This window comes from Branchiostoma lanceolatum, chromosome 2, assembly GCF_035083965.1.
Source record: "Branchiostoma lanceolatum isolate klBraLanc5 chromosome 2, klBraLanc5.hap2, whole genome shotgun sequence".
Classification (NCBI taxonomy): Eukaryota; Metazoa; Chordata; class Leptocardii; order Amphioxiformes; family Branchiostomatidae; genus Branchiostoma; species Branchiostoma lanceolatum.
This window is the reverse complement of record NC_089723.1, coordinates 26,787,291-26,813,726: the sequence shown is the minus strand read 5'-3', so window position 1 is coordinate 26,813,726 and position 26,436 is coordinate 26,787,291. Positions and strand designations below refer to the sequence as shown.

Here is a 26,436-nt window from a genome sequence, read left to right as displayed (position 1 = left end):
AATGGCACATTAAAACAAATAATTATTGAGTTTAAAAAGCCATAACTAGATTAGAATTATCAACAATATAATAAAAATATGATTTATAAATTTTGTGCCTCATATAACATCTATAATTCAAATGAATATGGTATCAGAAGTTTTAAAAATATATAGTAGGTGTTGATGCGTTTCTGTACGTTTTAGTGTGTTCAATGATATCATTTCTAATGCCTGATCAAAATAACAACCAAAAATACCGTCAGTGCCGTTATTATTATCAACATAAATGCACTTAGCATTCCACTATTAACAAGCATTTGATTTTATCTCATAGAAATAGATATTGATTTAAATATTGTGAGACTATGTAAATCTTGATAACCAATAAATCAGGACTCTAAAGTAAATACGACGAGCAGCTTGATTCGAAGGTCATGGGTCACGAGACAAGATGGAGGTTTGGGAAGAAACTTTGCAGTTTGTCCTGCAAAAACTTCAGAATTCTGTGGATATACAACACGTCCGGGAAGCCAAAGTCTGTACCAAGACAGGAACCACTGCCCTTCTGAATGAGGATTCCACGATAAGCCTGTTGAAGCTCGGAGGAAGTGAACAGACGAGATCCTATCTTCGGGACATCAAATGGTGAGCTCTGGTCTGGACTTGGGAAAAGCAGATCGACGCAAAATATTATGTTGTCACTTGTTTGATCAATATCAAAACGATAGTCAGGACAAGGATGTATCTATGAAAAATGCACCACGAAATTTTCTCTTAGATTAGATTTAGTTATATTATAATGATAACTTTCTGTATCTTTATGGAACAATTCTACCCTACACATTGGGTACCTGCCTGTGGCACTGGCTGCAAATACACCTGATATTAAACCATAACTTCCAAAAAAGAAGGATTGGGACGTGCCCAACTACTTTTATATAAGGTCTCATTCATGAGTTTTTTCACCCCATAGGCTTACTTGTTATAATACATGTTTCACCCCATAGGCTTACTTGTTATAATACATGTTTTACATGGGCGCGTTCGTAATGAAGCTATAGAAAATGCGCCAATGTTATTCATTTTATATTGAGAACATTTACCCTTGATCATGTAAAAAAATTGCCAACAGTTTCACTACACTACATCTCTTTTTATAGCAATTACAAACTGCACTTAGCTACTCCCCCAAAAAGGCGCTTTTCCAGCTGAAAGCGCAGGACCGCATCACCAACAATGGCAGGCTGTGCACGTTTGACCTCGCGCACGGCTGCCGAACTTTACCTGTTAATTTCTTCAGTTACAAACAAGGTTTCATCAGTTTGATGCTTGAGATCAGTCGGGTTGGCTAAAAGGGAATTTCCCACCGATATGAACACACATTCATGCAGCTGTTCATTTTTTGGGGTACGGATTCTTTTAGGGTACCCACTCAGAGTAATACAGGAATGAGACCATAAATAATTATAGAGTAGAGTAGAATTCATTCGGCCATGGAGAAACTCTAGTTTCCAGTTTGGGCAACTTTTCAGTTCAATTCACTGTCATTTCAGGTTTATATGGATTGTCCAGAGCTCTAGTTATCACTGGATGCCGTCACATATAGTACAGTATACTTGATTTATTTCTGTGCAGTTTCAAATGGGAAGAGAAAGAGTCTTCCTCTAGCGTGGGTCCATACAGCACTGCTGATTCGTCTTTAGCAGTGGTGACAACTGGTAGCAACCTGCAGCTGCACACTGTACGATGTGGCAATCCAGAACTGACTACAACACGTCTGGGCTCCTGTTGCATTCAGGATATAGCGGGCCCAGGTAGGATTTTTACCTCCATGTACTGAGGTTTCGTGTTTGATGTATCTGTTTGTGTGTTTGCTTGCTTGTGAATCGGTAGTAATTTGAATTCAGTAGAGTGGCAGAAATGGCATAACTGCTGACTGACAGGAATTGGAGATCAAATATCAGGTAAAAATGCCTGGCTTAAAAGTTTTCACATATGATAGGCATATCTGGGAGTCCCAGACTGGGACACTGACAGGAGGATACGTGTAGGTCAATATTAAAGGTCCCAGAAAGGTATAGGTTCTCTCATTTCCCTGCTATATGTACTATGGATGTCTGTTACCTTACAAGAGCCAGTGGAAAAAATGCATCAGATAAATTCAGCGAGAAATTCACAATAATGAATAAAACAAGAAACTGAATTGAGTATTTGATTGAGGTATGAAATCTTTTCATGCTTTGGTTTTTGTTTTGTTTGTATTGCATATTTGGGAAACTGACAGTTTTGGGCACTTAAGGTTGATCCACCCATAACAGGACACACCCCATATTCTAACCTTCGACAACCTCTAGATTTGACAAGTCAACTACCCTATCAGTCACATGCTGCCACAAGAGGCATTGATTTTCTCTTTTCTATATCAAGATACGTATGATATATATTATGATACATGCAATGATGCATCATGTATTACCTTTCAACTAGGTCCCATAGATATTCTGGAAGTGGGAGCAGATGTGGTGACTGTGTTAGTTAATGGCAGACTCCTGTGTAAACTGGCTGTTGCTGAAGAAGAAGAAGTTCTTTCTGTCGTCAGCCAAATAAATGTTCAGGATAAAGCCTCACTTGTCAAAAAAACAAAGGTTGTGTCTGGGATCCTGTTTTGTCTGCAGGAGGATGGAGTTGTTGGTATCCTTTTACAAGCTGTTTGAATAAGATGATTCCAAATATTAATATCAACATTGAAGGTAACTTTGACATTAGAAAAGACTATGATACTGTAGTTTTGAATCATGTACATGTACTATTAACGATCATTTTAGGTGTAGTAGATTGGTACCTACATAACAGCATGTGAATTCAACTACAAACTAGTGGTTAGTGACCCTGCCTCAGAATCTGAAGTTCAAAAGTTTGAATGCTGGCTGTTGACCCTCAACCAACATGTACACTACTGGAAAGGGTCGCAGTCCTTAGGGCAAGACATTAAGCTGTGGTCCACGGTTCATTGTCCTTGTCAAAAAGTAAATACAATGTAAGTTGTGCTTATCATCTGTCTTCTCTGTCACGACCAGTGTAAGATTAGCTCTTCAATGAGCTAAACTGTTTAGGGATCACTTTCACTTTTTCACAAGTCATTTCCTTACATCTATAATCCAGACATCTTCCATGTGGCATCTGGTAGAAAACTGGGCAAGGTTGTCATAAACGAGTACCTGTCTGCTAGAAACGAACCCCTTGCTTCAGAAGAGAATCAGCGCTTATCATGTTTTGATATTTCCAACAACCTGACATCGCTTGTAGTCGGCAACAGCAGCAGCATCCATCATGTGAACCTGAATGAGTACTTTACCCTTTTCCCCCACCACCTCTGCACTGTAGTAGAGGACCCAGATCAACCAGTGAGAAGGTTTGAAGGTTTAAGTGAGGATGACTTGGGTTCATTTCAGTTTCTGTCACGAGAAGTTGCAGACAGAAGCTGGAAAAGTCATTTGCGGCAGGTCAGAAGGAAAGTGATGGAAAGAAGTTTCTTCCAAAGGCCTGGAAGAAAGACAGGTGTTAGCCATCCAGCCCCATCATACTTTGCAGCAGAAAAGGAAGCCAAGTACTGGTTTGAAGATGTGCCTGAGATAAGTCTCACCTTTAAGAAAAGGGGAAAGGACCTTGGAATGCATCTCAGTTACACGAGAAAGCCTCTCACAACCTCAGGATTTTCTGCTTCAAGAACAGTTAGAAGACCCAGGGCCAGAGAAGTATCACAAGGTTCAGAGCCACTCAGCAACGCCTCCTTGTGTCTACCGGCAGAAGTGCAAGGTTGTGAACTGATGTTGCTTACTGTAGCAGATGCCACAGCCATTGCATGGTTTAGCCCCTCACAAAAGAGTGAGATGGGTGGAAACCACGGTCTTGTCTGTCAGTACAACCTATCAACTGGAACATACAAGAGTCACAGGTAAAATCCCACTTAAGATATTCCATGGAAATGCTAAGTTGAAAGCTGCCAGATTTTATTTAATTTCTATGTCCCAAATATGCCTCAAACTTTTTAAAAAGCTTTTTAAGAGACTTTTTTTCTTAACTGTACTGTAATATGTAACCTTATACTGTGCAGCCTTTCACCAACACGATTGTAACTAGGGTTCCTTTAAATTCTAATATTGTAGGTCTACCAATTTTGACATCTGTTTTCACAAGTAAAAGTTGTTTTATGATATAGGTTAAAGAAGCCATCACTGCTTGTTCAGAGCGATGACAACCTTCACCCACACCTCATCCTGACAGACATAACCCTGTCAGCTGTAGCCTGGGATGCTGCGCAGGAGGAACTGGTTAACCAGGTATGAGAACATTATTATCTTTTGGATATAGAACTTGGAAGTACATGTATTAATGGTAGAGCTGGTTACGACGAGTACTTCTTGTCCCCGCCTTCCCTTGTTTTTTCCAGCAACTCTTAATTTAGGTCTTCTTTGGATAGTGGTTGGAGCTGATGTATCCAGTATCTCGGTTCTCTGTGTCTGATTGGCTAATAAGAATACCCTATAGCTACACTAGGGGGGAGCACAGACACGGTATGAAAGAAGGAGTGGTTTGACCCTCTGTCATTCTTGAGAGAGAGAAATAAAGTCCAAACCTGATGGAATATGGAAGACCAAGTCTCAGTGCTTTCATTTTCCCAGCATCAGTTCACGTCTTCACGAATTACACCTTTTGGATATAGAATGTTATGAGTTAAGGACCGTGTAGGCTTGTGAATATACAAAAAATGGTTATGCTTGATTTCTTGGTGGACTATAGTTTGTTGGAAAAGGTCAGTGGGGATTGTATTTGGGGTGGATATGTTAGAAACTACAGAGTTGTATTTTATGTTTGACTCCTATCCTTAAAAACTTCTAAACTCTCATTTGATATTGTCTTCCAATAGCTGATGCTGTATGCAGGTGCTTCTGTGGCTGAGTCTCTCTGCCATATCAACCACTGGGACCCGTGTTCTATCCCCATACACACGCTAGAAGTAGGGCTGAGGCATCGCCAACTGGACACTGTCGCCTTCTTTCTCAAGAGTAGGGAGAATGGTAAATGTGGCATCTTTGAAATAGAGCAAAGTGAAGAAGTGGAATGGTGCTGTTTTTGACAGTTGTATTTTCCAAACTACAGCAATGATAGCCTTGTGGGTAGAGTGCTTGCTTTGTATATGTATTTTCATGCAGTAGGTCACAGGTTTGATTCCCTGACTGAGTAATACCAAAGACCTTAAAAATAGTACATACTGTTTCACTGCTTAGCCATCACCATGAATGTCGCAAAAATGTATGATACATGTACCTGGTAGTTTGTCAAAGTTTTCTGTAACTGTTTTTTTTGTCCTGTAGGTCCTTAGCTAACAGAAGGTGTATCTTTATTGTCTTTTCTAGTGTTCCGACCCAAATCAAGAACTCCAGCCCAGAGCCCCTTATCCCCTACCCCTCCCAGCCCTCCCCCAGCACCCAGTCTGGATACCCTTCAACTCAGGGCAGCAATAGACCTCCTCGTCTCCGCCATCCATGAGAACATCAAGGAACCGCCGTCCAAACAGTTTGCGGAACAGCTGCTGCACCTGACGCTGGACCACCTGCACCTGCTCATCAGGACGGCAACCGAGTTAGTGGCAGACACGTCCCATGATCCTTTTGGGTTCTCCGAGGGCTCACCTGGTCCAGCGGTGTCACCAGGTTTCACAGTAGACAGGCCACAACTGGAGCAGTCTGTCCAGACGTTGATGGGCTACGTTGTGGAGCTGAGACATTTCCTGAAAAGGCCTGCTGTGAGGAGACAGGCTGACAGTGCGGAAAGCTCTGCTGAAGTGGCACTGTCTGATGAAGGAGCCTATAAACTGCAACTCTCAGATGAAGATGACAAATGCTTGAAGAGGTGGGAGACAATGAATAAAGAGGTAAGAAATATTGACAGTCTGTGCAAACAATGTGTGTTCTGTATAACCCAAGGTACCAGCCCAGCCCACAGGAGGGCTTGTACTGAGTGTGATGCAAAATACTCTGTTTGTGTTGTAGTCCTTTGATGTCATACGTACTCACATGAGATAACACATTACAATGTGAAACATGCTAGATGTGGTGAAAATCTGGTGTCCTTAAACGAGAACATTTAAGAACATTCAATTCTGGTTCCAATGTCAGAATCCGGTATCCAAATTTTGACAGTGGTGTCTGCAACACACAAAATGCACTTGATTATCCAGTGGACCCTCGTGGGATACAACTTACAAGATGAAACCTGTGTATACCGTAAAATACAGACCAGTCTGGAACAGACCAGTCTGGAACAACATTATGATGGCCAAGTTATGACCTAATATATATAAGAGAAGTTCTGGTTGTATTTGTAACATTTTTATTGTTCTGTAGTATGTGGTAATAGATCTGTATTAAATTAAATGAAATTTTGTCACCTGCAGGCCATGATTTGTGACGCCATCCTGACGTCCAACATCCCATTGGTTCAATCCTGGCTGCAGGAGCGAGCCATGGGTCAGGGCTCTGGCCACGTTCACGCAGGCAAGCTGACCAGTGTCACTGACCTCGGCCTGAACATGGCCCTTCAGTGTCTGGTGGACAAGGACTCACCACAGGCCTGGAGACTACTGGCCAATATGGTATGTGGGATTAATTACCATTCCTTAGTGCCTTCATAGATGTTTTCACAGTAGATTTGTAAACTTAATTGGTTCATACACTCATATGACCCTATGCTATAGCAGATCTCTTTTATGATACTATTTATTATTTAGGCAAAGAACCAAGAAAATGAATTGGTGTGCCTTTAGTATGATATATCCAGAGAAGAGCCAATGCACTACATTGACCATGTTTCTAGTATCATGTACATGTATGACATATGTGCATATGTGTAACATTACTTGATATTGATTTTCAATGTGTATTTTTCACACAGGGTTATGATGTGACTGAACAACTGCGTAGAATCTGTTTCTACACTCCCAACAGAACGCTGAGGGACTTCTTGGTAAGTTTGTGACAGAAATGGCTCCCTTCAAACTAAATGAATATAAGAAATTATGAAGTCGCCTGATTTAGAACCATAACGTTACATACATACATACAAGCAAATTAGATTGCTAAAAAACTGTGGTGTCTGCCATAGAAAAATGTAGTAATCATTGATTACCCTGATTCTTGAAACTTTGAATGTGTGCATCATACTATGTTAAAGTATTTTGTTTGATTTCCAAGAGCATATGATAAATCTGTCATGTTTTCCCAATGATTCCCAATGATTCTTTTTGGCAGTTGAACAAAAATGTTTTAGAACTGCAGAGAAAATTAATAACTAACCTTTATCAAAATGTTTAATTTCAAGGAAAGCAGGTACCTGAATGAGAAATGACTAATAATCCTTATGATAAGTCACCAACGGAGAACAACAACAAACTTGCTGTTCTTCTTCTTGAATTATTTGCTCAGGTTGAAGAACTCCTGAAGTCAGGTTCCCTGTCAGCAGAAGAACAGGCCATGGTACAGTTTGTACAACAGGTGGAGAGCCTGTACACATGTCAGTCCTTCCAGTCTGCCAAGGCCTTCCTACAGGAAACTGCAACAAAAAGGTACACGTGATTTAGAGCATTCAGGGATTGCTTAGGAAGATGTTTGGAATACAAAAAAATGTAGGAAGATTTTGGGACATTTGTGGATTTTGCCAAGAGATCATAGATGTGACGTCCGTGAACATTAAACTGTATGTTAGTCTGACTTTGCAATATGGTGAACAATAACCAACAAAAACCTGATATTGTCAGCAAGTGATACATGTATGTCATTCCTGCAATATACAACAGTTTACTGCATTTCAATGCTCCTACAGTATGATCATAAATGCAATGTAGTTTTTGGGTTGGTAACATGTTCAGTGATAACTTCTCTAGAGTGACTTGCTGAAATTCTAATCATTTGTTTCTTTTGAAATCAGAGACCCTTTGCAGGTCATTTCACAAGATCTGACAGTCCAGGCCTCAGAGTTTTTGTCGCTGCACCTCCAGTGTGAGGAGATAGGGGGCGCCGGTCCTATGAACTGTGAGAACTCCAGCTATGCACACCTGGTGCTGGAGTGGGTGCGTCATTGGGACCAGCAGACAAGGGAAAGAGTTCTGCTGGAGAGGATGTTGGCAATGAACAGGAAAGGTACCGTGACATCATCTAAGTTCCCGTGCTTCGTTTTTGCAATTGTTTTTTTCAATTCAGACATTGATTTCTACTTGTTCTCAAAGCAATCTTCTATTGAAAAGACTCAATATTCTAAAAGAACAAGAAATAGTCAGGCCTTTAAGTACCAGAGTTATCAACACCGGATTGATGTGTTCCTAGAACTATCATAGAGTGGAACTCGTTGTCAGCAAATACAGTAGAGGCATCCTCACTTGATAGCTTTAAAAAGAAAAATGCTTGCAGCTAGATTTGTAAAGGTTAGGTGTGACAGATTGTTCAGCATAATATAATCAGCTGCTTCCATACTGCATGGCTGTGAAGCTGGTGCGTTACAACGGTTATATATATACTCACTTACAGATGCATTTTTTGTTCCAGAAGAGAATGTCAGCAAGAATGTCAGTTGTCCGTCCACCTGGGCCTACCTGACGTCCCATCACATGTGGAACAGCCTTCTACAGTGGATACAGGCCAGTTTCCCTGTGGAGGAAGACAGAGAGAAAGTAGTCACCTTCACAATGCAGGGTCCACTCACACTGGAGTTGGTCAGTCAGCTTGGGTCCTGCACACCATTTCTGAGGGACAGGATACTGGATGAACTTGCTAGGTAATTATCAGCGACATATTACTAATAGATTCAGATTGAAGGTTGTCTTTGGAGGTGGGGATAATAGGAGCTTAAAATGTACCATTTTCAATAATTTTCTCTAACATTGTACACTATCTCTTTAAACAATCATATTTTGCCCCCCCCCCCCGAAAAAAAGCTGCTTCTCTTTACTGAACTTGAAGAGAACTTATTTGCCATCATGCTGCCTAAAATGGGAATGTGTTCAAAGCCTTCAATCTTTATTTTTGTTGGAAAATTGGTCTTTCACCCAAAGAGGTGTTCAGAATCAACATTATCTATTCAATTGGATAAAAATACAATGAAACTAATCAAAAGTTATTGGCTTCAGAATTCAGATAAAGTAACTGATGTGTCTTTACAACTCCATAACCCTTTGTGTACTACATACTTATATTAGACATAATGATTTCAAATCCTTCATTTCAGGAGAGGACAGTTTGTGTCTGATGAGCTATCCAAGTTTGAGGACCTTCTGCGAAGATTAGCCCGGACTCACCAGGCCATCTCACAGCCCCACGTCATGGAAGGGGAGCCTCTGAAGAACCTGTCTGTTCTAGACTACCACCACCTATTCATCACGTACTGTGTAGAGAAACAACTCCCCAGTCTGCTGTATTACTATCTGGACTTCTATGGGTATTAAAGTGATTGCTATTTCACTGTCTGAAAAATGGAACAGATTTAGTTATCTTAATATGTAGAGATCTGCAGTTTAATGTGTGCTGTCATATGTTGCTATAGATTTTTTGGCATTTTAAGATTTCCTGTGATTCTGTTGTGTTCAATTTTGAGGTTGTCTTGATTTTGCCAAGTTTTCATCAAGCTTTTTGAGGTTTACTGTTGCATAATGTGCAAATCTAGCATATAAATCAGCATGAAGTATAAGACAGCAAGAAGTTGGCAAGTTTTGTCTTATCTGAATGATTGAATCGGATTTAAGTAAGTTGTCATTGAAATTGTCTTTGTTTATGAGCAACCTTGCCATGAACTTAGCTCCCCTTCTTCCACAGTTTACAAGGAGATGATGCCAGTCTGTGCATCCCAGCTGGCTGTGCTCCGTGGGTGGACATGTTGGTTCAGTTCAGACACACTGCCAGCAGATATACAGGTCAGAAACATACAGGTGCAACAGTCCAGAACATACCCTTCTCCGGAATATACCCGGGTATATTTTGCACGGGTTTGTTTTGGCCCATTACGCTGGCTCCAGTAATTTTTGATTCTGAGATTGCCTTTTTTAAGCCCCCGCTCCCCATAACTTATCTTCCTGGGGGCTATGATTTATGGTATTCACCAATTTTTGTACCTTTGTTTCTCAAATGTAGACCCATCCGCAGTGTTCCAAGCCAGTCTGGCCAATGCCCGTGTGTTCCTTGGAGTAGACTCTGTGACTGTACAGACTATGGTGGGGGAGGGGCGAGTCCTCATGGCCTTGGCTACCCTGATGTATGCACCTGAAAACATCACACAGGTAAGCTAGAGTTCCAAAAGAGATATCAAAACAAGTAGTGCCACAGCCATACCATAGAAAGTTGCGAGGGGGCCCAAAATCTAATCGTTTTAAGGTCTTACCAATACCTTAACCCACCTACCAAAAATAAAGACAATCCATCAAGGCATTCTCATGTTATCGTAGAGACAGCTGTGCAAGGTAATAAGTGTAGGATGAAGCTTTTCTCTGACCCTGTGCAGACTTTTTATCCATCATATATAATCTTATATTAATCACGTAATGTGTACATGAATTTAATCCAAGCAAAGCTGGTCATGAATTTTCTCTCTATTTTTTGCCCCATACAGGCACTGACTGCACCAGCCACTGATGCTGACAAGCAGTGGAAAATATGTCCAACTGTTCTGAAGCGCTCCCTAGCTGCCCATCCCAAACTGCAGTCTGTTCTATTCCCTACCCACCCACTGGGCACAGTTCCTCCACAAGACATCACGCTCTATCAGTTACTTCAGGTATTTTGCATCAAGACATTTTTGTTCGATCAATACACAATGAAACAAAGTTTATGCTCAGTAGTAGGGATGTCTAAATATTGTTTTGAAATTTGAGTCCCAAAATGATTTTCTAATCAACACCTTTTTTTATCTACACAGCGCAACTGCCCCTTTGATCCCAGTCGACTATTTGGTTGGCAGGAAATGAACACACTTAGCTCTGGATCAGGTGAGCCCATTATATCATAATAGAAGAAAATAAAATCATATTTCTTAATTCTAATGCAGCTAAACAAACCTTCCATCAAAGAACATACCAGTATGTGTTCTTTCATTTCTACTATAACTAAAAAAGTGAGAAGTTGAATTTATTTAATGTTAGCTAGTGTATTTTGTACTTATCAACTTTCAACAAAAATGTGCAACAAAGGTCTTGACACAGATATGAACTTTGACCTCCATACAACATTATTGCCAAGCAGTAACTGAAAGATGGTTGTGTTACTCATACCAGCCATGTTGGTCTCCTACAGATTGTCTCCAGGATATGCCCCACTTCTCCCACCAGGAGTTGGTGTCCCAGTATGCCCACACTGAGGACCTGCAGTTCACCTACTACCTGCGGAGGGGCAGGCCTTCTTTCGCATTCGCAAAGTTTCTGTCAGCAGAGATGGAGGCAAGAGGGTCGCTCTCTCACAGAAGGTCAGAGGAAAATGCCATATTATTTTTCCATTGCCATGTAAAGTTATTCCATCCAAAATTATGGATGTATGACTGTAGACTTTTGGATACAGCAAAAATGAGAGGATATGCTACTCTGTGATTTGTGACTACCTGCAAGAACACCTGGTACAAATGTGATGCATTTACTACATTATATACTGTATATAATACAGTATACACTGTATACACATTAAAAACTGTATATATATATACTGTATATAATTTAGTAAATGTATTACATTTGTACCAGGTGTTCTTGCAGGAAGTCACAAATCACAGAGTAGCATATCCTCTCATACATCCATAATTTTGGATGGAATAACTTTACATGGCCCATGTAAAGTTATTCCATCCAAAATTATGGATGTATGAGAGGAAAAATGGAAAAATAAAATGGCATTTTTAGTCTTGACATGCTATGGAAAATATAATCTTTTAACATTCACAGGTGAGGATGATTGCTTTACCTTCTTGTTAACTTGAACTTATAGAATGTCCACTCTCTTTGTGCAGGCTGTTGCGGGCTAGTTTGAAAGCATACTGCCTGGCCCTGAGAAACTTCACCCAGCCAGCTGTCACAGCTTCATGTGTGCTGTTCCTGGAGATGCTGGGGGTGGACAGCACCAAGCTGCGGGTGGACGTGCAGACAGCTAACACCGTGCTGTCCCACAGGGTGGACAGCATGGAGCTGTTTGGGCAGAGAAGACAGGACATGGAGAGACAGCAGGCCAGGGATATCAGTAAGACATCATTTTTTGCGTTTAGATTTCAATTGATTTGCTTTGGATTAGTTTGACAGAAAAGTGGACAAAATATACAAAATATAATGATTGCATTCCAGATAGAACTTTGAGTTTGATGTTTGTGACTGTGTTTTGTAGCGTACGTTTTCCTGGAGTGTGTCCGTGGGAAGAGAAGGGCAGCAGAGCGCATTCTTCAGTGGTTGGAGGATGCAACATCCCAGCACATAGACAAGCTGGGGCTGGAAAGGTGGGCAAACTCAACAGTTCTTTCAGCAGGGCTCAAAATGCTTTTATTTTCTGTATACCTGCACTAGTGCTGATTATTTGCACTGAAGAAAGAAGATTCTAGAAACTATTGATCAAACAGTTTAGAAATTTTAAATTCTTTATACAAAATAAACGTTTAACAGGTGGTAACAAACAGTACAGTCTAGAACAGAATACAGTCAAATCTGCCCAAAGAGACCACTCAGGGGATAAAATTTGTTCTATCTGGACACGTACATGTAGTCACTAAAGACAGGATTCTTGATGCTTGTTTCAATGGGAAAAATTATCTTAGGAACCACCAGAAAGTGGTTACATTGGCCCAGCAGTCCTTACATGTATGTAGAGGATGTCACTTGTACAGGTTTGACTATATTTTAACCTTTTTGTTTGGTATTTTCAGGGACAGCACAGCAGCCAGCCAAGAGTGGACCTTACCTGTCAGCTTCTGTGTGGTTCACTATCTCCCCTACACCTGTGTGTTCCTGGAGGACTGTGCCAGGGCCGACAACTGGCTGCAGTTCACCTGTTTTGTCCAAACCCACCAGTACCCTAAGGAGCAAGTCTTAAAGATGACTGGCAAATTCAGCAGTCCACATCTTGCAGAACATCTCAAGCTAGCTTTTGACTCTTTGAAATACACTGCAGGTAGGAAACACTGTCTGCTTACCTAGTAATGAAGTTGGAGATTTCCTTTTGTAGGAAATAGTTCATCTAATCATACATCTAAGGGAAATATTTTAGCAGTTATGTTGAATTTCAGCAGTTGTGATGTAAAGCTAAATGTGTAGCCTAAAGAGAATATTCTAGCCATATAGTATACATTGTAGCAACAATTTCTGATGGTTAAAAATGTCCACTTTCTGTGGTGTATCTTTTGCTGAAACCTTTTCAGACTGAGAATTTTTAGATGTTGCCTTATTCAATTTTTGTAATGGTTTCTTTCTGAGTGTGAAACAATAATAGATATGATGTTTTCCCTGGAAAACTGGATGGGATGTTATCATTCAGTGTCCTCGGACTTGGATATTGTTGAAACTTCTTGCCATGTTTCTCTGACTAGGCTCCTCTTCGAAGGCTAGACACATCCTGTTCTCAGGTCGGACATGTTTTTACTCCAGCATTGTGTGGCCTGCTGCAGCAATCAACAACAATTAGCCTGTTCATGGTTCCAACTGCGCATGCAGAAGGATCAATGATTTATCATGGATCATCATGATAGCAAATTATTTTTTTGCTTGAAGGGTTCAAAGCTTGCTCAGATTTTACAAAAGTTACATTTCTGCTGAAAACTTTTAGATTTGCTTCATTAAAAATATGGAGGAAAATGAACTGATCAGACATAGCATTTTGTGATTTTTTTCATGCCATTTTGCAGTTTGATATATCTTTGAGGGTAAAAAGATGTATTATTTATTGAATAAAAAATTTGTAGACAGTCCAATTTTTCACAGTTTTAAGCTGTATAGAAATTGTTATGTGTCTCTCTAGTCCTCTAGTAGCCCTTCCACTACCAAATGCAGGCCAAGGCCCTAGAAGCTTGATAACCAACACCTCTTAGTCAGGAGAATTGGGAACATCCTAATCCTGTTAATTCATGAGGACATGCTGACACCCATAGATCAATTGTCAGATTGAGAACTGACCTTTACCATGGCGTTGGATGCTGTGATAACAGGTTTCCATGGTGACAGAATCCTGAGATCCCATTGGACCGATTGTCAAAGTGATAAAGAATCCTAAGCTCTTATTGGTACTACTGATTTCCGAAATCAGTCTCCTGGCTTAGAGGGGTATGGCCACATGCTCCTGGGAAGAGGTCCAGTCAGCCTCAAGAGATTGTGAAACACAGGCTACATGTTTCTGCAGGTAGCGATGTCATGGGAAGCGATGGAGTGAGGAAGAAGAAAGAGGAAGGTGGGAAAGCTGAGGGCCAGTCTGGTGTTAGGGACATCAGGAGCCAGTTCTACATGAGAATGGGACTGGCCAGGGGAAAAGACAGTGGTAAGCAGATGTCTTTGAAACCTTTAATAGATTTCTACAGTATGTAGAGTGCTCACTTGGCATGCGGTAGGTTGTGGGTTGAAATCCCCAACTGAGTCATGGCAAAAACTTTTAAAAATGGTACATACTGCTTCTCTGCATAGCACTCAGCGCCTGATAGAGGAAAGATTATGGAAGTTGAAACACAGTGTTACCAGTGGACTATCCCCCAGCTTTAGTATTACCAGAGAATTTGTTACCATTATATTGTTACAATATATCATTTATACATTATATTTTCCAGCCTGTAGCTATATAAACATGTCAGGGCTTGAAATCCTTTTTTTTTCGAATTGCATGTTGTTGATATGCTTGCTGCCATCAATCTCCAAAAATTATTTTGTTTGTGTTTCAAGCCCTGAAAGTATTACATAATCCTAGAAAACAGTATTAAGCAATGACCTTATTATATTCTTCTGTTGTAGTACAAATCAATCTCTTTTATGTTTCCATATTATTTCATCTCACTTCTGTTGTACGTGTCCTTAAAGTACTGTCCACTGTAGATGAGAATAAGCCAGCCTTTTCTGAACAATTCCATACCTCCACTTCTGTGAGTACCATCAAGAGGCAAAAGTCTCCCAAAGGTCTGTAATTGCAACATGTCCTCTCTCTCACTTTTCAAATATGCTGCCTGAAGGACTTTTTGCAGTCCTTGTTGTTCAAACCTATGCTGTTGAAAAAAATCTGATCAACCTGCCAGTTTTATAAGTTAACCAGCATGCACTTTGTTCTGAGTGTCTCTCTTGAAAGTTTGAGTAATCTGTTATTCAGTTCATGTGAAATGAGGTCTCAGTTGAACGGATGTACACTTTGGACTGCTAAAAGGCCTATTGTTTGTGTCTGATTCTTATAAGCCCTCTTTCCTCTGTTACTTGTGTGCAACTCCTCGTGTTGTCAATTTCCTTTCCTCAAGACATGCTTAGTCTTGTATTCTGAATGCTCTTACTGCTGATCAGTGCTTCTTTTTTACATTAAGCATTTGAGGTTTTCCTTCAAGATTTGGGTTTCAAGATGTATTGGGCCAGAATACACACCTGACCAGAGTAGACCTGTATATTCCAGCCAGGGGTATATTCTGGCATGTTACACTGGCCCTTATTGTGCTTGGTATCTGTTTGTCTTTTGTTAAAGATATGATGATGGTTTTCAGCTGTGAGCAGTACAGATGGGTCAGAGCGTGAGGATGAAGACACTGAGGTGCAGGAGAAAACTGAGTCTGCCACAGTTAGCTCCACTGAAGGTGTGCTTCCAGCTGATGGAACTGTTACTGTAACAGGTACCATGTACTATCAATCCATCTGTCTGTTGTAGATTTTTCAAACAGATCTGCTCAGTGCAAGGCCACCAAGTTTACAGCATCTCTTCTCCCTAAGTCAGAAACATCATGATTGAGACACTCTTGAAACATAATGATTATCTACGTAAACGTAATCTTTGTTTTTTTTTGTATTTTGTTTCTATTGTTTTTAATGATAAACCCTTTTTAATTCTGTGTGGTCCTGTGTTTGATTTGATACTGATAAATTGATGTTTCCTAGTTTCAGCTGAAGAGAAGGAAGTTGACCCGTCCAGCTGTCCTGATGACCTCTTCAGTGTGCTGTTCAAATGTCAGAATACCAGCTGTCCCTGGAGGTCGTTGCTGGCCCATGCTGCTGCCCTGACAGCTCCCATACTAGCTGTACTTGCAGCCTGCTATGAGGTGCGTGGGACAACACATTCAGGATAGTAAGATATATCAAAGAAGCCAGCTAGGCATGTCATATACTGATTTTCATGAATGCTGTCCACTTCCATTCCTTAAGAAGAAGACAAAATAAGAGACAGTGCCACCTGCTTGTAACAAGATGTAGGATCAACAAAGTTAGACCAATTAAACATTTTCCTTGTATTTGTATCTTCATAATTCTAATGTTTTCTTGTGCACTTGAATGTGCACATTAAGTTACAGGTGTGCAAAATTTGGTGCTTTTAGACTAATTTACATAATTTCTCAACTGTGCCACTGGGCTTACTCAACCATGTATGATGTGTGATTATTTGTGTGATATGGAATAACCAACTGTGCCAAAATAAAACATGCAACAAAAGCTGGCCTAGCGTTTATGTTTATGTAAATTATGGGTGTGTTTTTGTACCTTTCAGGAGTCCCAGCTGCTCGACTGCCTGTGTGTGTGGCTGTTGACGTCCCTCCCCCCCTCCAGCTCAGTCTCCGCTACAGCCAACATCCCTGCCATACAGTGGCATCGCTGGTGCCTCCTGGACTTGGACAGGATCATTCAGGTGGCCATGGGAACAAAACACATCAAAACACTGGCAAGAGGATTCCAGATCTTCCAAACTGTAAGCAACTCAAACTTCTTCTCATTTCAACAAGACAGATAGAAACTACAGTTAAAAGTAGATTTATTATATTTTAAGATCACCTATGATGCAATAGATAGACAGGATTATGATGTGGTTACCTAGTCCCTTTGATTCAGGTAATTTCAGTTCTTTCCCCTTTTCATTTGTAATAGAATAGGGAAGATCCCACTAATTTTTATTGTTAACCCTCCACTGCTAAATTCAGGGAAAATACAATCTTCTTTCCGGTTTTGTTAATTTGTTCTCACAGGCTATGTTTGAATCACCTTAAGTTACAAAATTAACAACTTGCAAAATTGGTGCAGGAAAGTGTTTAACGTTATTGTTTTCATCATTCTGTCTTCAGGAATCCCCCCTTGTGCCGTTGTTCGAGTTTGCTGAGGCCTTTTCTGTCAAGAAAGAATACTCTTCTTCCCATCTCTGCCTTAACAAGTTCAAAGACGTCTTGAGTACCACCAGACAGACTCCGGAGGGCAGAAGTTCAACTGTTATCAAGACATTTGGTACCATAGAGTGGCTGGAGAGTGTCGCTGTCTCGGTGTTCGGCAAGCTTGTGTCAGGAGCACCACATCAGGAACGTAGTCTTCTTCTTGGGGTGTTGTCAGACACTGCCATACAAAGGGCTTTTACTAGAGAAGGTAAGAGGTGTAGTTGTGTATCAAAAGCGCCATCTTGCAACTTTTTGCAAGAGTGAGTCTTGACATTCAAAACTTGGCATACCAAGGAAAAGTAGTAAAGACTTATCTCAAGGGGAGGAAGCATGTAATGTGTGAAATGGCATGGTTGTGTTATATTTTCTTAAGAAATTTACAAAAGTCTAAATATGCCATAGAGGAATGAGATCTTTGATTTCTTCTTTTTGTTTGTTACCACCCTCCAGTACCGGACTACGTGAGGATCCACCAGTTGAACCAGCTGCTGAAGGAGACGGGTGTGAGGATGTGTGTGTGGAGGATGATGGACATCACCAGTCCTGAGTACCAGCAGGAGTGTCAGCAGGTCCTGGTCAGTCTGCAGGACAGGAAACAGTTTGACGTGGCTCGACAGTTTGCCAGGCTGGCTGGACTGCCCACAGGCAGCATCACTGTACAAGAGGTACGTGTGCAACAAGTATTCTGATACTGTAAATCGTTAACCTTTAGCACGCTGAAGTAGCCATTTGGCACCCCATTCTCTGTTGGGTACAGTTATAATTAGGCAGCAGGTAGAAGGTTAACTATTTGCCTTGGTTTTATTTTGATTTGTATTTTTTGCTCTGCCTATCCACCGCAAAGTCATGACACTAGGAATATGGGTTTTTGTGCTGCAGTTTTGTTTAGACCGCAAACTTAAAACATCACGAAAGCCTGCTTTCTCTCCTATTGCGAAATTAAACTCCCGCAGAAATAAATGAATTCACGATGCATCTTCTTCAGACCAAACAAAACCAATGTTGTACTTTTTCAGTTATATTCTTGAAAAATCCTTGCTTAGGGATATGACAAGGGCACCTATTTCCTCACTTGACTCAGGTGAAAATGAGTACCTAGCTTTGGTTGGGGACATCCTCTCGAATAGGATGTAAAGCGGGCGGTCCTGTGTTTCAGGAAAGCCATGCCTTCCCAGTTCCCACCACACTTATCTAAAAGAGTAGGAGTCCATCACTGTGCGAGTGGATCAAACCTTACAGGTGTTACGCAGTTTGTACTAGCTGTACAAAATTGGTACGTTATGCCAAAGGCTGTTTACTGGTTATGTGTCAATTGTTTTATTGTTGAGTGTTTGCTACACCAGCTCCTGGAAGACCTGTCCCAGCTGAAGAGGTCCAGTCTGTGGCTGCAGGAGGCAGCACGGGTGGGGTTCTGGAGACAGTGTGAGGACAAACTCAGGAGGCACCACACCCCTGCTGCCATGGCAACAGACTTCTTCCAGGTAACGTAGAAGGGAGAAAGGGAGACATGGGTAGAAGGAATAAAGCAACAAAAAAAATGACACACATGTAAAAAAAACTTGGAGGATTATTTTCAGTTGAATAAACAGTACATGTACTTAATAAGGTGAATTTAATGTTGCTAAACAGTTATCACTATTTAGCCTGTGGAAGGAAGGCTTTTTCCTTTATTTTGTCCTGTGCAGTTTTGTTTTGGTTCCTTTCAGAGTATGACTTAACATTGAAGAATTACTTTAGTCTCTAGTTTTGGAAAGCTAACAAGTTTTGTGCCCATTTTTATTCAATAGACCCAGGCTGAGGGCCTAGTGGTGGAGGTGTCTGATTCAGAAGATGTTAAAGTGTTGTCCAATGCGTGGGAGAAGGCCCTGTTACTGAGCATGGCCCACCGTTGGCTTGCCTCAGATTCGGACCACCCTGCCAGCCCAGACATGCTGGAGAATCTGGAAGAGAGGATGTGGAAGAGCTGTATACAGGCTGAAGTAGAAAAAGGAGAGGTAGGAAAAGGTTAAACTACAGTAACTGTTGTAGGTTCTTAGGGGAATAGACCGATCCCATAGCCATTGCCATGCTATCATTAATTGAACTGCTAATTATAATGGACAGTCCGGAACTATACCTCTTGGTCTCCTGTGTTCTAGGAACCTTGTTTTCAGGGATGTTCAGTTTTACCAAATCTTGGTTAGAAAATCTCTGGCGGCATTCCCTTGAAACTGAATATATTTCAGGCTAATTTTGTTACCCAATGTGGTTTCAATCAAAACTCTTGACACTTGGTTAAACATGGATAATGTCACATTGAGAAGCTGATACATTCTTTGTGTCCGTATTTGTAGTTACATTTGGTGTCTAGCACCAGGTCCCACATAGTCGTGATCATGGCACAACAATGTATGTTCCAAATGATGTCTGCTGTGTCCTCACAAAATTGTTTGCAGTTCACTGAAGAAAATGTCTCAGCTGGGCAAGACTTAGATTATTCTCTCTGTCGCCTCTCCAGGGTGGCTCCTCAGTCATCACCATGTCCACACTGCTGGGGGCTCAGACTGACTACAGGCAGGAGCTGCTGCAGACGTACGGCAAGATGCCAGTGGAGAGTCATGTCAACGAGAGTCTTCTCACAACGGAAAAGGTAAGGGGGGAAAGAACACATGATAAGCATTTTCCAATTTTCATTTCACCTGTTTACTCTATTTTTTTAGTGAAAATATCCAAAATATTAAATTTGTTTGGCCTTATGTTAAGAAATTAACCAGATTGTGAAAGACTCTGGACTAAGTTTAAAGGTAGCGCAGTCTAGGGCCCTGGACCATGGAACATGGAGAAGTCTAACGCAAGGGTGTCTCCTGGACTAGGCACTGCTATCTCCTGGACTAGGCACACTAGTTAAAAGTTTAAACAGAAATCCATGCTAATGTGGTCTGTTCTCTTGTCCTTGCTGTAGGAGTGCAGGGCTCTCGACGCCATTATTGGGAAGTTGTTGGACCAGGGAAACATCAGCCAGGCCTGTAAGCTGGCTGCACAGTTCCAGTTCTACAGCCAGGATTTGTGCATCATCCTCACATGTCTCAGGTAGGGTCCTGGTGTCGCTACATTTTGACCAAGGAAAATGCATTTGGCGAGGTACTTGGAAAAAAAAACAATCCTTTCCCTACGTCCAGAGCAACAGACTTTCTCTTCTGCCATGTGTCTCTACCTGCCAGGTTTTGCCTAACGTTGATTTCCAAGGGAATGCATGTGGCATATGGTATGCTGTCCATGTAATTTTGTACAGACTATAGAAATCCTGGCAGGTTTGTCTAACAGGACCCTTTTTCATGGGAATACATCTGATATAATCCATCTCAGAAAAGCCTTGTATAATTCAACTGTGTCAATTTGAGTCTACTCCTCTCCCATCCAGACTGGTCCATGGGACCACACTAGTGGAGGACATCCCAGACAGGATGAAAGCCCTCTCTGTGTCTGGACCTCGTAGGAAGATCATGTCATTGTCACAATCCCTGCCCAGATCCTTAAGCAGTAAGTCTTAATTTTCTTTATTCTTTTATTTGTTTTTTTATCTAGTAGATACTAGTAGGTCTTTTTCAGCTTGAATAACTGTAAGCTGTAATAAAAACCTACAAACCAACTTTTCATCTGATCATTTCACTCTGTATTGTGAAAATACCCTTAGAATAAGAAAGATTGGGCCTAGAAGTGAAATACATGTACAGTACTATTATTCTATATTTCCCAGTATCCAGTATCTCCAGCCATGCCAGTACACTGAGTGGCTGGACTACGGTAGATGTGGATGATGTTTCTAACACCATGGAGGTACTGGCTGACTGCTGTGTGCAAGGCAAGGCCTGCTGTAACAGGATTCTAGCAGGGTACAAGGTGGCACAGGTACGGCTGAGTCTCTTGAAGTGTTATCTTTTGTTTATGGTGGGTTTTGGTTTATGATAATTCTTAACTTACCAAGACACACAATGTAGCCTGTAGTAGTGTAGTTAGTATTGCAGTATTCTCCGTAATTGTATCTGAAGTATTCTTCAGTGAGGGACCGTCATGATATATGATTGGCTACTCTGGACCCAATATCTGGAACAGTTTACAACCAGGTGCATGCACAGCCCCAAGTCTGACTGCCTTGAAGAGACTGCTACAGTAAGAGAAATAAGCAGAATGAACAGACACAGGATCATATGTGTAAGGATACTACTCTATGATTATAGATTTATTGGGACTTAAATTATTGTAAAATCTATATTGTTTTATTTTGTCTGGCACTTACCTAATCCCTCATGACCTCAATGAAAAGTGGCATGCATGCTGATTTCAGCTTCTCATGAATTAACTAATGTTCAAACCCAAAAAAAGTAGATTGACTGTTCTAAGTAAAATCCATGCCTGTTGCAGTCCCTAGACTGGAGTTTCCAGAAGGTTGTGTCCAGTGAGGAGTTCACCACACTACACGACCTGCTGGTGTCAGACATCAGTCACAAGCTGAGACTGGCCAAGGACTTCATCCTGTACAACCACATGGTTCAACAACAGGTGGGTGTTGCAAGGTCACTTTGCAACTCTGTCTGTCTGTCTGTCTGTCTGTCTGTCTGTCTGTCTGTCTGTCTGTCTCTCTCTCTCTCTCTCTCTCTCCCTCTCTCACTTTTTCTCTTTCTTTCTCTCTTTCTCTCCCTCTCTCTCTGTATGTGTAACAGTGTATTATGTATTTAGGTGATTCTGTGTGTATGACATACAGCCAATCCTGTGCAGGTGACTACCTCAGTCTGTGTACATAAGGACCACATCGGCAATATAGAATCTAAACCTAAAAATACTACTTCTAAGTTTTGAAACATTACCTGAATTAAACCAGATTTAAAACCTTCACAGAGTACTATGTCAATCTTGGCAATGTTAAGTCCACCTGTAGTAACAGTTATATTTCATGGTTTTTCCAGGTTGCAGGATTCTTGGCAGATGCCATACTCCATTCCCTCAAGGTCTTCACCGGAGAAACTGCTCCAGGTAGAACTTTAGAGTCTGAAGTATATATACCCCCTTAAAATTTTGCTTTGGATTTATTTTTGCAGACATGTTAGATGTCTTTGTAATACAGGAATTATTTGGCTGGAATGATTCATCATGAGTCAATGTGAATATAATGTACATTTCCTAATAGGCGCAGACTCCCCCCGTACGGCCAGTGAGCTGGTGTTCCATCCATCAGACGGTACTGAGGGGTTTCTGAAGCTGACCAAGCTTTGCTCTGACCCTTCAATATTGGGCAACATGCTGTTGGATCGCGCCACTTCTCTGGAGGGGTCGCTACTGGATACTTCCAGGGGTGCATTTTCTGTGCAGGTTCGAATAATTTTGTAACAACTTTCGCAGGAAGTAACATTGTATCATGCCAACTATCACACATTTAAATCATAGATTTACACTTGTTGTGTGAAGATACATGACCTTATGTTTCCTCCATTTATATTCAAAGGACAAGGGTATGGTTAACTCATACCTTCCACTCTAGTAAGTGCTCTATGTCCTCATTATCAGTATAGCGGGTATCCCACTAGACTGCCCCAATATTACGCCAAATTATGAAAGGCATTCGCAAAGTGGCACAAATGGGTGTAAAATGGCGCAATCATTGCAAATCTCTTTTTGATGAATCTTAATCATTGTACATTGGTTTTTGATTCAGTGGCAACACTGAGATTTCCTGTAAAGTTATCTTGCATCTGACTTGGAGCTGAAACAGAGAATGTGACCTTCTGGACACGGCCATTTTGTCTGTAGAGGTCACATATTTTACCCGAGCATGCCCGTGTAATAGCAAGGGAAAATTGGTGATAATTCATAAACTTGCTGCAATTTCCCGGCGCAATTTGCCGCAGGCCAGTGTGATACCCGCATAAGATGATCCCCTGCCATTCCGCTAGGTGGAGCTGCTGATCAGGGCCCATGACTGCCACACCCTCTGCTGTAACATGGAGGGAATCTCGTCCACCCTGAAGACTGCCCGCAGCCTGACCACCACCCTGGCACAGGCCGGGGAGTTCGCCCTGATGATACGGTTACTGACCGGCATCGGGCGGTTCAGCGAGATGACCTACATATTTGACACTTTGAGGAAACATCACCAGTTTGAGCTACTCTTTAGAAAGGGTATTGACAAGGTAAGAGCAAAAGACTACCATTATTCATTGTTACTAACCCAACTTGGACTTAAGCTATAAAATTCCAATTCTCACACCAGTGTTCTATTGCTGCAAGAAACAAGAACAGAGGATAGCAGAGTGACTACTGATATATGTTGGCACGTCCTTAAAAACAATCCAAGATGATGTTTGCATAGATGAGCCATATTAGTAGGACCCCATTCTGCAAGCTTGTGGGTATTTCCCATCAAGTGTCTAAAGGACCAATCAGGACCACTTGAAACGTAATTTGATTATGTTAATGTCACTGCAGGAGGATAAATTGAAGCTTGCCCTGTTGGACTACTTGAAGAGGTACCACCCCACCGACAAGGACACCTACACCATGGTGTGCCTGAGTTTCTCCATGTACAGGGAGATAGCAGAGATGATGGAGTCCGAGGCACACAGGAGCCTGAAGAAATTAGAGAGAGTTACTCTGGGTAAGCTCACGTTTTCTACAGGAGGTGTCAGTAGTGATCACTTTGTAGGAGCTAATGAAGGTTCTTTAACATTGACATGGAGACTGATAAAGAATCCTGAATGCAGCAGGGCTGACTTTTCCTTTACAGTTTCAATTTGGAATTGTCAATCAATTTGGCAGATGTGTGAAAATGTGTGCATTTTGTTGTAGTTGTGCTATAAGAAGGAGTAAGTTGCTCATTTTTTCATCTTCAGAACAAACCCCTCAGATACAAAGCAGTCTTCAGAACATAGTGACATTCTTCAGTGATGCTGCAGAGAGCTATGCAAAGGTGGGATCTTTCTGTTGGCTAGCTTTCTTACATTGTATTCATTCATTCATTTGTTTATTCATCTATCTGTCCATCCATCCATCCATCCATCCATCCATCACCCCATCCATCCATCCATCCATTGTGTTAGATATCATATTAAAACTGTCCATTCTCAGGAGGAGTGTCTGCGCCACGCCTCCTCGTGTATCCAGCAGGCCCGCCTGGTGGCCCTCCAGCTCCACCTGCTGGGTCAAGGGTGCAGGGTCATCAACCTGCAGGGCAAGGATGTGGTCAAGTTCATCTCACAGCACGGCAAGTTCCTGGATGTAAGTCCGCAGCAGTGATATGAAGTAACGCCTTGAAAAAAAATGTCGTGTTTCCGGTGGCCCAACCGACCCTAGCAAAAATCTGCTGACTCTTGCCTTCTTTGGGGGGTCGATCACTGGCAAGGAACATAAAATTTTGGATCTAACATCTGAGTGATGAAAACGTTGTAGAATCGTTTTCCACCATGTTCTCATTGCTGTTGCAATAGAAAATGTGATATGAACAGACCTACTTACTAACCCTGATTTTTTCAGAACTGTAACTGGAAACATAACATTTATTGTCCAAGGCCTAATCATGCAAATTTTCTAAAGTGTGCCTAGTGTAAATGTCAATAGCATGAAGAGTATTGTAAATTTTGCCGGAAAAATCTGACATTGAACATCTTTGACTTTTTGTTTGACATTGATCCAGGCATTGATGGTAGCGGAGGCCTATGGCAAGCAGTCTGAGTGGTCCTCGGCCCTGTACAACAACGTTGTCCTGTCTGGAGACTTCCGCTATCTGGATGACTACCTGGCGCACATGAGCCTGAACAGCGGCATCTTTGTAGACATTGTGGGGAGGTCAGTTTATTCAAACACTTCTCAAAATGCCACCTGCATGTGCAGGTTAATGCTGGTAAAACTGGAGTTGTGCAGGTATTTTTTGATACAGCATTAACATGTTGCACACATGCATACACTGTGGATTTGGGTTGTGTCAAACACCCATTTTATCTACACCTTCAATCTTCAAGTCCAAATTAAGTCCTTTCTGGTTCTGTATCCCTTGGGCCACACAGCTTTCCAAGTACAGATGATACTACAGCAGGACTAGTCCACTGGTATAACTGTGTGTTCATTATCCATACTCTTTTCCCACAAGTGGTGGTGTTAAAAAGATGTTTATAACTTGAATTTTAGAGATTAGTAAGCAAACTTGCTGACCAACTCCCAACCACAGATGTTCTTGCTCGCCAATTAACTTTTTATCTTCCAGGTACCGGCGGGAGGGCAGCAAGTCCAGTCAGGTGACAGGTAACCTGAAGAAGCTGCTGGGATACTGCAGGGAGGTGCACGTCATCTACAGGCTGGCCACTGAGATGGGGTTCAACGACCTCTGTGTGCAGCTGTTAGAGGGGGACGGAGGGGCATACCTGAGGGATGTGGCATAATGCTGGTAGATTGCAGCAGACTGGAGCATGTAATTAGATGTTTGGTGTGGTGATACATGAATACATGTACAACATTCTGTTGGGTAAGTGTTGAAAAGTACCTCAAATTTGTTGGAAAAGAAGTTAAAAACTTATGTCATACTAAGATATCCATGCCAAAATGTGCCAAGAAGATTGTGCTGATATCAGTCTTGAATACTAAAAGTATCATGCCCTGAAGACCTTGCAGTTCAATGAGACAAGAATGTGAGAAATGAGGTTTGTAGAATATCAATCCTAACAGAAAACATAATGTGTGAAATGGGACTCTGAAGGCCAATGTTTAGATGTAAGCAGTTGATTTGCGTAATTGGGAAATCATGCTCGACTGATAGCCCATTTTTGTTAGATCCGGGCAGTAAAGTACTAAGTCTTCCTATCAGATGAAGAATATTCAAAGCTTTTCATTTAAAGATTTTGGATTGATTCTTTTTAAATAATTAAATGTTAAATTTTTTTCTTATGTGCAATATATACTTATGAAAAGTGATGTTTGAGGAGAAAAATGTTGAGAAATAAAAATGTATGTCTACAGAACAAATGGCAAAAAAGGTTACCTTGCCAAGCCTCAGAGGACCATACTGAGATGTATTAATCCGTAATATGGAAGTAATAAATGAACATGAATCATGTGGTC

General features: G+C 41.3%; 1 protein-coding gene across 3 annotated transcripts; it reads left to right on the top strand.

The window, feature by feature from the left end:
- Positions 1-399: 399 nt before the first annotated feature.
- Positions 400-26,431, top strand: LOC136428270 (spatacsin-like). 3 transcript variants are annotated; one of them, XM_066417654.1, is made up of 44 exons: positions 400-627; positions 1,618-1,796; positions 2,470-2,673; positions 3,145-3,937; positions 4,202-4,322; positions 4,910-5,060; positions 5,400-5,917; positions 6,440-6,637; positions 6,937-7,008; positions 7,467-7,606; positions 7,969-8,180; positions 8,583-8,811; positions 9,262-9,471; positions 9,846-9,943; positions 10,161-10,306; positions 10,636-10,800; positions 10,942-11,011; positions 11,316-11,484; positions 12,019-12,245; positions 12,387-12,495; positions 12,919-13,163; positions 13,579-13,614; positions 14,385-14,519; positions 15,050-15,145; positions 15,712-15,837; positions 16,100-16,260; positions 16,704-16,901; positions 17,272-17,563; positions 17,806-18,020; positions 18,699-18,836; positions 19,143-19,349; positions 19,853-19,984; positions 20,297-20,424; positions 20,756-20,874; positions 21,092-21,243; positions 21,757-21,894; positions 22,299-22,365; positions 22,520-22,701; positions 23,283-23,519; positions 23,815-23,983; positions 24,219-24,295; positions 24,454-24,603; positions 25,019-25,170; positions 25,586-26,431. In XM_066417654.1, exons 1-44 carry the CDS (start codon positions 434-436, stop codon positions 25,758-25,760), a joined length of 7,932 nt encoding a protein of 2,643 aa, XP_066273751.1. In that variant the 5' UTR covers positions 400-433; the 3' UTR covers positions 25,761-26,431. The 3 variants fall into 3 exon arrangements, with proteins under 3 accessions (XP_066273751.1, XP_066273752.1, XP_066273753.1); XM_066417655.1 differs by lacking the exon at positions 13,579-13,614; XM_066417656.1 differs by lacking the exon at positions 15,050-15,145.
- Positions 26,432-26,436: the final 5 nt, after the last annotated feature.